Here is an 11,073-nt window from a genome sequence, read left to right as displayed (position 1 = left end):
AGATTAAGGCTCCACCCCCAACTCACGGCCCCGCGGCCCCCACAACCTAATCCGGGAGCGGGGTCTCGGAGGACTGGGAGGGCGACTCGTCACGTGACTCACTCCGTCCGCAGCCCCCGGGAAAAGCGCTAGGCGGAAGTAGACTTCCAGAGCGGGGTTGGGCGGCACGGCCTCCACATCCGGGAGAGGCGAGGAGAGCGGAAGTGGCGTTGGTCTGGCCGGAGCCCTTGGGTGAATTTGTTAGGCGTGGAGAGGGAGTGATGTCTTCCAGACTCGGTGCAGTACCCGCCGTGAGTTTCTCGGTTTGACCGTTATGCTTCAGAGGTAGCGCTGTCGAGCCTGCAACACGCGGTCCTCGCTTTTGTCCCAAGCTCACAATTGGTTTTACTAGAGCCCATCGCAGGCCCCACCCTTCTTGGTCAGGTTTACCTGGCCCCCTCTTTCCCCTCACTTTTCGCTGCCTGTTCCCCACCTCCTTGGACTCCGTTCGTCGCCAGATTGCCGTTAGTTTCTATTCCTTTTATAAATCCAGTGCCTCCTATATCCCTTGTCCTCTCTTTTCTTCTCCCTTTACAGCCTTTATCGAGACAGGGCTTTAAAAATAGGGGAGATGAAGGCTCTGGGGTTGTCACTTGCCGTGACTCTCTGTAGGAAGTCCTTTTTAAGGACCTTTCCTTAAAAAAAGTCCTGCCTCCTTCCGTTTGAGGTAGCTTAGCTGCCCCGGGGGGAGCTTCATTTCTTTCTGGGCACAGAGGGATTGTCTTTTTGTGGTCGAGGTTCAGAGGTCTCTAGCATTCACTCCTGTGCTTGCGTTTGCTAGACTCCGGGACCCACATCCTTTAAGCAGCAGAGGAGCACGAGGATCGTGGGAGCTAAGAAGTAAGTGAGGCTTTCTGAGGTCCGTTTCTAATTGTGTCGCCAGCGCTGTCCGTTCGAAGGATCTGTGATGATGAAAATTTTTTGTATCCACACTGTCCAGTACTGTTGCTACTGGCCACATATGGTTTTTGAGCACTTGAAATGTGGCTAGTATGAATTTTAAATTTAATTTTAAATCACTTAAATTTAAATAGCCACCTGTAGCTAACGTCTACCTTATTGCACAGTGTGGGTCTAAACCTAGAGAAAAACTTAGCTTGCCCCGCTCAAAGTACGAATTATAATAAAAATGGAACGTATGAGTCAGTATAGCCTTGCATTTATGTACTCATGGATACACTGATGAACATGGGAAGGACTAATAAAAATGACTGTAAGAAATCCTTGTATTTTCAAACTACTTGGCTTCCAGACTTGTGTATTATTTTGTATATTGAATGTGCTAAGCTTTTCCATACTTGTTAATACAAAAAGGTTATTGTTAACTAGATACTCATTGGAAGGGATTACATACTTCATTCCGGTAACAGTTACTAAATAATTGTTATGTTCCAGCTGTGTAATAGGTTTGATATTAAAAACACAGAACTAACAGTCTGAATGGGGAGATAGACAAGTAGATCAACACAATACGGTATAATTCAATATTTTTGAACAGGAATTTAATATAGCCTTTAGGAAAGGGGAGTGATTGTTTAGAGGGGGAGGGTTGCCAGAGCAAGTCAGACTTGAAAGTTAAGGAATAATTTAGTCAGCCAGAAGGGAGAGAGATTTTTTCCAGCAGAGAGAACAGGAGGTGAACAGGTAAAAATAATTTAATGGGATTGCAAGTGAGTAACTGTTAAAAAATATAAGGGTTAATAGGCCCTCATTTATTAATCTAAATCAGAATCATTGGGGTTAGGGCATTGAAATTTCTTTCTTTTTTTTTTTTTAAATCATTAAAAATATTGTTATTTTATTACAGTTGTCCCAGTTTTCCGCCTTTGCCTTCCTCCGCCCATCCCAACCCCCTACTCCTGCAGTCAGTTCTCACACTCTTGTCCATGTCCGTGGGTCTTTCATACATGTTCTTTGACTCGTCCCTTCCCCTTCTTTCTGCCATGGTCCCCCTGACATACTTAATTGGCTCCCTAGGGGATTGTGAAATCTGAGAACCAGTGGTGAGAAGTAAGACTAGAAGTGAGTGGAGGATGAAACCATGAAGAATACAAGCATTTAAGGATTGGGTGGAATAAAAGGCTGCAAAATACTTTGTTAATGAAATCTAAATATTTATACCTAGAGAATGAACTAGAAGTTCTTAAAAATTCTTCCTATATCAGAAAGCAGTTGAAAATAAGGTTAAATTTTTCATCTTTGTGATCAGAAGCAGAGATTGAAAAGTAGTGGCACCGACAACAAATTATAAAGTCGTTATTATAGTCATTGTTTGACCAAAAGCTTTTTTTCTTCTTCTTTTGGTCATATTTATGGAAAGGGAAGTTTGAGATTAATGTTTTTTTTTTTTCCTCCATTTTTTTATTGTTGTTCTATTAGAGTTGTCCCATCTTTCCCCCATGGCTCTCCCCTCCCCCCCCCACCTCCTTCCTCTCCCACAGTCAATCCCCACTCTGTTGTCCATGCCCAGGGGTCATTTATACTAGTTCCTAGGCTAGACCCTTCCCCTTCTTTCCCCGCTTCTCCCTTTTCCCTCTGCCCTCTGGTCACTGTCAGTCTGTTCCTTGTTTCCATGCCTCTGGTTCTGTTTTGCTCATTTGTTTTGTTCAGTAGGTTCCTGTATTCGGTGAGATCATATGGTATTTTTCTTTTGCCACCTGGCTTATTTTACTAAGCAAAATACTCTCCAGTTCCATCCATGTTGTCACAAAAGTAATCTGGTTTTTAACAAATAATGAAATGCCCTGACTTAATAGATATGTAGTATAAGTATAAAATATTTCAGAACTGTTTTTGCTGAGTCTTTAAAAAATAAACAGAGACCTGGAGGCATTTCCTAACCATGTTGACTCAATACCCAAGATGTTAATCATGCTGGTCATATAAACTATGGATTTTTGTTTTACTATGCTCATGCTTATTTATGAAAAGAGATATGGCTATCTTTGAGTCCTACACTGAGAGTAAAGAAATTTCTATGAGGATAATTTCCTAAGAGGAGTCACATGGGACGTGACTCTCAATGGCCTGTAGATACTATCAAGTCTTTCTAGTAAAGATTGCTCCTACTGTTTGGGATGTTAGGTTTTGGCCCTAAAGGATGGCCAATTCCCATTGAAAATGTTTTTTAATACTTTTATTGAAGTATAATTGAAGTACAATAGACTGTATTTATTTAAAGTATATAGTATTATCAGCTTTGACATATGTAAGTAGCTGTGAAACTGTCAACACAATCAAGATAATACTTCAGCCTCTCCCAAAAGCTTTTTTGTATCCCTTTGCAATCCATTCCTTCTTCTACTGTCCCCAGAGACCACTAACCTGTTCTCTGTCACCATACAGTGGTTTGCATGTTCTAGGATTTTATGTAAATGAAATTATACAGTTTGTTGCCTTTTTGCATGATTTCTTTCACTGAGAATAATGATTTTGAATAAAATATAGTTTTTATTACTGAATACAATTTCATTATGGATATATCATAATTTGTTTAGCCATCTATTTTGATGAATATTTGGGTTATTTTCCAATTGGGGGTATTACAATAAAGCCGCTACAAACAGTCATGTACAAGTGTCTGTGTGGAAAAATGTTTTTGTTTTGCTTGAAAAATACCTAAGATGGTATTTATTTAACAAGATGATATTTAGCATTCAAGATAGTTAGGTCATATGTCAGGAATGTATTTAACTTTGTAAGACATTACTTGTTTTCTAAAATGGTGGTGGTATCTTATATTCCTATCAGCAGTGTAAAAGAGTAAGTCTTTAATTTTAACTAATTTAGAGGGCGTAGTGGTGTTTCATTGTGTTTTTCTAAAATAACTTTTATTTTTCTGCTTATTTTTAGTTTCAGGTGTACAACATAGCGCTTAGACATTCATACAATTTATGAAGTCATCACCCTGATAAATGTAGTACCATCTGACACCATACCTAGTGTTACAATATCATTGACTATATTCTCTATGCTGTACTTTACATTTCCATGACTGTTCTTTAACTACAAATTTGTATTTCTTAATCCTTTCTACTTTTTCACCCATCTCCTCCCCATCCCACTCCCATCTGACGCCCATTAAAATGTTGTCTGTACCTATGAGTTTGTTTCTTTGTTTATATTTTTTTTTTAGATTCCATATGTAAGTGAAATCATATGTATTTTTTTTGTGTGACTTATTTTACTTAGCATTACTTCTAGGTCCATTCATGTTGCTACAGATGGCAAGATTTCTTTCTTTTCTTTTTAAAGTTGGTTTTAGAGTGAGAGGGAGGGAGAGATAGAGGGGGGTGGGGTGGGGGATGTCGTTCCACTTATTTATGCATTCATTAGTTGATTCTTGTGTGTGCCCTAACAGGGATCCAGGATCGAATACCCAGCCTTGGTATATTAAGGGGATGCTCTAAACAACTGAGCTACCTGGCCAGGGCTAAATTGTAGCATTTAAAAATATATGTATATATATTCGGAATACAATTCCTTTGTCTGATACATGTTTCTTTCTTTTTTTAAAATCCTCACCCAAGGATATGTTTATTGATTTTTAGAGCTAGAGGAAGGGGGGGGGGGAGAGAGAGAGAGAGAGAGAGAAAGAAAGAAAGAAAGAGAAGCATCCATGCAAGAGAGAAATATTGATTGGTTTGCCTTCCTGACTGGGGATCAAACCCGCAAACTTTGATGTATCGGATGACTGTCCAACCAAATGAACCCCTTGGCTAGGGCTGATATATGTTTCCTTAATACTTCCTTCCAGTTCACAGTTTGCATTTTATTTGCTTAATCGTGTCTTTTGAACAACAAAGGTCTTAAATTTACATTAAAAATGATAAAAATGCCTGGTTGGTATGGCTCAGTGGCTTGAGCAAAGGCTGAGAACTGAAGGGTTGCCTGTTTAATTCCCAGTCAGGGCACATGCCTGGGTTGTGGACCACATCCCCAGTTGGTGGCTTGTGAGGGGCGACTCAAACACATCAATGTTTCTCTCCCTCTCTCTCTGTCCTGTCCCCTCTCTAAAAAATAAAATCTTTTTAAAAATGATAAAAGTGTTATTATTGTTTTTTTGGTTTCTTGCTTTTTGTATTCTATTTAAGAAAACTTCATCATCTCTAAATGATTTTCTACTATGTTTTCCTCTTAGAAGTGTTACAGCTTTTACATTTAGGTCTGTGACTCCTTTGGAGTTATTATTTTAATCCTCACCTGAGGATAGAGCTAGTTTTTGTGTGTGGCGTGTCTTAAGGGTCAGTGTTAATTTCTTTCCGTTTGTATATCCAATTGTTGAAAAGACTTTCTTTTCCCTAATTTGAATGTGTGTGTGTGTTTCTGTTTCTGAACTCTCTTCCTTCTGTTCCATTGATGTATAAGTCTGTATTTTTACCAGTTGTAAAGTGTCTTGATACTGCAGCACTAGAGTAAGTCTTAAAATTAGGGTAAGTCAGCTAACTTTTTTGTTCTTTTTCAAAATTGTTTTGGCTATTCTAGAGTCTTTGCATTTTTATATGAATTGTAGAATCAGTCAACATCTAAAAAAATATGCTGTAGTATTGATTGGTATTACTTTGAATGTGTAGGTCAATTTGGGGAGAAATGCCGTTTTAACAATTTTGAATTTTCTGGCTTATGAGCATGCTGTATTTTTCCATTTATTTGGATCTTTAATTTCTCTCACCAGTGTGTTGTAATTTTCATTGTAAAAGTCTTGGATGTCTTTTGTTAAAATTGTTCTTAGACATTTTATATGTTTTTTATGTTATTGTAATTGTTTTATTTTTATAAATTTATTTTTTAGTTGCTTATTGCTAGTATCTAAGAATACAATTAACTTTTTTTGGTTAACCTTGTATCCTACCAGTTGCTAAATTTATTTTTAGTCCTAGTGATTTTTTTTTATAGTCCCTGCAATTTTCTTTATAAACAAACATCAGTATGCAAGTAGGAGCAGTTTTACTTTTTCCCTTTTGATCCTCATGCCTCGCCTTTTATAAAAACCTTATTGCAATGGCATTTAACCATGGCACCTTCTGGGCCTGGAGTTTTCTTTTTGAGAGGTTTTTATAAAAAAAAAAGAAGTTCAATTTCTTTAATAGATAGAGAGCTTTTCAGGTTTCCAGTTTCTTGTTTCAATTTTGGTAAGTTGTATTTTTCAAGAAATTTGTTTTTAACTTGTCAATTTATTGGCATGTAATTGTTCAAGTTATTATCTTATTATTTTAATGTCCATTTGATCTGTGGTAATAACCCCTCTTTCATTCCTGACATTTGTTATTTGTGGTATCTTTAAAAAAAAATCATCTAGCTACAAGGTTGTCAATTTTGTTGTCTTTTCAGAGAACTAGATTTTCTCTATTGTCTGTTTTCTAATTCATGAATTTCTCCTCTTATGTTTTTCCTTCTATTTACTTTGTTCTTCTTTTTAAGGTTTCTTAAGAGGAAATCTTAAGTTACTGGTTTTCTAATATAAGCATTTAGAGCTTTTAAGTTTCCTTTTAAGTACTGCTTTGGTTGTACCCCACAAATTTTGATATGTGCATTTTTGTGTTAATATTTGCAAATTTTCCTTGTGGTTTCATTTTTGATCCATGAATTATTTAGAAGTAGAATGTTTAATTTCCAGATTCTTCTTCTTTTCTTCCTCCTCCTTGGCCTCCTCCTCCTCCTCCTCCTCCTCCTCCTCCTCCTCCTCCTTCTTCTCTTTCTTCTCCTTCTCTTACTAGTCTTGATTTCTAAAGTAATTCCAGTGTGGTCAGAGAAAACATGTGTAATTTTCATCTTTTTAAGTTTGAAGTTTATGGGCCAGCATATGATTTGTCTTGGTGAATATACAACATGCACTTGACATGAATGTATATCCTGTGATTGTTGGAGATAGTGTTCTACAAATGTCAACATAACAAGGTGGCTAATAGTGCAGTCCAGATCTTCTTTGTCTTCCCTGAATTCTTGTATAGCTCTTTCAATTGCTGAGAGGAGGAAGTCTTAAAATTTTCTGCTGAGAGTGAAGAATTGTCTATTTTCCCTTTTAATTTTACCAGTTATGCTTTGTGTACTTTGAGCCTCTATTGTAGACACATACAATAGTAATTATATCTTCCTGATGTTTTGTTATCATTCTGAAGTGTCCCTTTTTATCTCTGGCAATATTCTTTGTCTTGAAGTCAGTTTTATCTGCTATTAAAATAGACACTTCAGCCTTCTTGTGTTTGCTGACTGCATGGTATAATTTTTTTGTCCATTTACTTCCAATCTATATATGTCTTTATATTTAAAGTGTGTACCTTGTAAGCATCATATTCTAGGGTATTGCTTTCTTATTTACCCTGTCAGCTTGATTTTTAACTGGAGTGTTTAGACATAAGCATTTAAATTATGATTGGATTTGGGTGTCCCATTATATGATCTGTTCTTTGTCCTGCTTTTGTTCCTCTATACCTTCTTTTTTGAATATTTAGAGTCCCATTTTATTTTATCTGTTTGATTTTTGTCTTTCTCTCTCTTGGTAGTTGTTGCTCTAGGAACTACAATATGCATGCCTATCTTTGCACCGTCTACTTAGTTAAGATCCTACTACTTTGCTTAAATATAGAAACCTCACAGCCATATAGATTCCTTTAATCCCCTGCCTGACCATTAAGTTATAGGTGTCATTACAAGGCTTGTCCAGAAGGTATCCAGCCATGTAATATGAAAAATAATAATATTTACTTAAGAAGGTACAAGACAGAAGAAACATTGTACATAGGACAATGACCCCTTAGTCCCCTTCAAAGTAGGCACCTTGGTACCTCACATATTTCTCCTAGTCACCATTAGCTGCCCCATCATATTTTCCTGAATCTCATTGATGGTCTGAAATCTCTTCCCTTTCAAATGGGATCTTAGTTTTGGGAAAAGCCAGAAGCCACAGGGCACCAAATCTGGGCTGTAGCGAGGATGAGGCACCTGGGTGATCTGATGTTTTATCAAAAAACTGCACAAGGTGTGATGCATGCCTGAGTGGCTTCAGATGTTGTGATGAAGCTCCCAACCACCGGTTGCCCATAGCTGTGGCCTTCTGAATTGTCCAGATAGTTTCCACAGAGGAATGTTCAAGCTTAACACAAAATTTGATGCAGATTCTTTGCTCTACTTGCTCAGTCATTTTAAATGAGATAGCCACACAGTACACATGCTCACTCAATGGCTTCTACCACTCCCCCCGAGTAGTGCAGTGACGTTGTCATTGTTCATGCATGAGCATTCCAGTCCACTTTCCTTGGCGGCCAGGTTATACCAATGTCACGCAAACTGCTCTTGTTACATTAACAATGGCTGGACTTTTGCTGGACAGACCTCATTGTATATTGAGAACCTTACGAGATGATGTTAAAACTTTGCTTTAAAGACATATATATATATTTATAGTTACCCAATACCATTTCTGTTCCTCTTTATTCTCAGACTCTCTTTCTGGTGTCATTCTTCTTCAGCTGGAATAATTTTCTTTAGTATTTCTTATAAAGCAGGCCTATTGACAAATTTTCTTAGTTTTTCTGTATTTGAAGAAATATTTCTAAAGGATATTTTCTCAGCATCTTTTCTGTCAGTATTTAAAAGATGATGTTGCACTGTCTTCTGTCCTTCATGGTTTCTGTTGCGAAATCCATGATAATTTGAATCATCATTGCCTGTATATAATGTCATTTTTCTAGCTGCTTTCTAGATTTTCTTTTACTCTTCCATTTTGAACAGTTTTGTTAAGATGTTTTAAGTGTGTTTTTACTTACTTTTCTTTTTTACGTACTAGATTACCAGTTTATTATAAAAGAATATAACTCAGGAATAGCCAGATGAAAGAGATGCGTAAGGCAAGGTATGTGGGAAGGGGGTGCAGAGCTTCCAGGCTCTCTTAGTGCTCTGCCTCCCTAACTCTCCAGGGGTTCACCAGGCTGAAAGCTCTAGGTGTGTTCTCTTTGAGTTTATCCTTTTAAGTGTTCATTGAGCTCCTTGAATCTAAACTCATTAAATTTGGGGAGATTTCCCATCATTATTGTTTTCAAATGTATTTTTCTGCCTCAGTCTCTTTTTCTTCTTTTTCTGGGATTACAGCTACACTTAAGTTAGACCTACACATTATTGACCCACATTTTGGTGCTCATTTGACTGTTTTTCAGTCATTTTTTGTCATTCATATTAGATAATTTTTATTGATCTATCATCAAGTTCACAGATTCCTCTGTCATCTCCATTCTTTTACTAAGTCCATCTAGTGAATTTTCATTTGGTTCTTTTTTATGGTTTCTAATTTTTGCTGAAAATTCCTACCTTTCTCTTCATTTCAAATGTGTTTTCCTTTATTTCATGGAGCATAGTTACAATAGCTGCTTTAAAGTGTATGATGGTTTCAGTATCTAGATTATCTAAGGGTTGACATTTCTTAATCTGTTTCTCTGAGAATTGCTCACATTTTCCTGGTTCTTTGTGTGTTGCATAATTTTGGAATTTAGTCTCAAGATTATGATTGTTATATATGTAGACTCTGGTCTTTAAGAATCTTCTGGAAGTGTTAACATTTTTATTTTAGCAGGTGACCTGTTTAGGTTCAGACCATAAGTTCTGTTTTGCCTTCTGAGGGCATTGGTTGAATATTAGTTTCAGTCTTTGTTATGAGGGTTTAGGCTTGTTTTGTACACAAACAGCTCACGAGTTAGTCTGAGACTTTTTTTGGGTGTTTCAAATCTTGTTTTCACTCTCAAAGCTTTTGCTACATTGGCTTGGGTCTATCACACACTAGTAGCTCAGGGGTTAGTCTGAGATTTGTGCATTTGTTCAAATCTTATTTCACTTTTCAAAGCCTTTTCTAAAGCTGGTTGGGTATGCTCCGCACATGCATAGCTCAGGCTAAGCTGTGACTTGTGTGGATTCATATATAAAATTATAGGCTCTCTTCTTTGCCTATATCTCTTCTTCACCATTCCCTTCTACTCTGTGGTCTATAAGGATCTCTCTTCCTGGTTTCTCTGGCCAGAAAGGTGTAGATTCTATTGGAATTTAGGCTGCCCATGCTGCTCTGCAAGTGGGGTCCACTGTGGTTGCAAAGCCACATGTGAGGGGGTGGAACCTGGGAAACACACCCCCATGTGGATCACTTCTCTCAGTTTTGACTCTTCTTCACAATCTACTTGATTTTGTTTGCTTTTCAGAGCCCAGAGTTTTCGGTTGTAATCGGCAGGGGTGGTGGGCTTATGCCACCATGCCAGAACCAGGACTTCTTTATATTAAATTTGTAATGTTGGCCCTCATGTGCAGAGAGCTGAAAACCCTTCCCTTTTCATAGCATACTGACATCTACAGTCCCTGTTATTTTTTCTTATCTCCATTTCTATTCCCTTCCTCCCACAGAGAACCATGTTAACAAATTTGATATTTACCCTTAAATATAGGGGTGGGGCAAAAGCAGGTTTACAGTTGTGAGTGCATGAAACACAGAGTTTATTCTTGTATTCTTATTTATTAATTATTGTATTATTTCCCATATGAACAACTGTGAGGCTACTTTTGCCTATCTGTATTTATGAATTTTTATAAAATAGCTAGTGCTATTTACACGTGTATTTGTTTTTAATTTACTGAATTGACATTGTACTATATAGATCTTGTTTTGTTTCTCTTTTTATTCAATAGTATACTTTTTAGTTATGTTCATGTCTCTATGTAGAAATGGTTTATTGCTTCTAACAACTACCTAGTATTCCATAGTGGGCATCTGTCACATTTTACTTACATACCTTCCTCAGAATGGTCACCTGAATTTCATCCAACTCTTTGCTTCTAAAACTTCTTTCTGTAATTCTTATCAGCTTTACCTCTAAAGTGCTATCTTGAATCTGTCAGCTTATCTTTACTACAAAACCTTAGACCAAGCCCTCCTTATCTTATCCATACAGTTGAAACAAGCTACTAATGCTTCCTCCTTCATTCACTTTTCCTCCATGCATCGTCTTCCATACAGCATTCAGAGTGACCTTTCTAAACCGTAAATCTAAAGTGGCCTCA

The 11,073-nt window shown here is 37.2% G+C and overlaps 1 protein-coding gene across 2 annotated transcripts in view; it reads left to right on the top strand.

Moving 5' to 3' along the window:
- The first annotated feature begins 176 nt into the window (after positions 1-176).
- ZNF512 (zinc finger protein 512) overlaps positions 177-11,073 on the top strand; it is a 29,451-nt gene continuing 18,554 nt past the window's right edge. For both annotated transcript variants that reach the window (XM_090281000.1, XM_090280999.1), the window contains exons 1-2: positions 177-290; positions 821-879. In XM_090281000.1, the coding sequence (XP_090137126.1) occupies positions 261-290; positions 821-879 (89 nt within the window). In that variant the 5' untranslated portion in view covers positions 177-260. The remainder of the gene's footprint in view (positions 291-820; positions 880-11,073) is intronic.

Source organism: Furipterus horrens, unplaced genomic scaffold, assembly GCF_987537825.1.
Source record: "Furipterus horrens unplaced genomic scaffold, mFurHor1.1.pri manual_scaffold_6, whole genome shotgun sequence".
Classification (NCBI taxonomy): domain Eukaryota; kingdom Metazoa; phylum Chordata; class Mammalia; order Chiroptera; family Furipteridae; genus Furipterus; species Furipterus horrens.
This window is presented reverse-complemented; position numbering and strand designations above follow the sequence as displayed.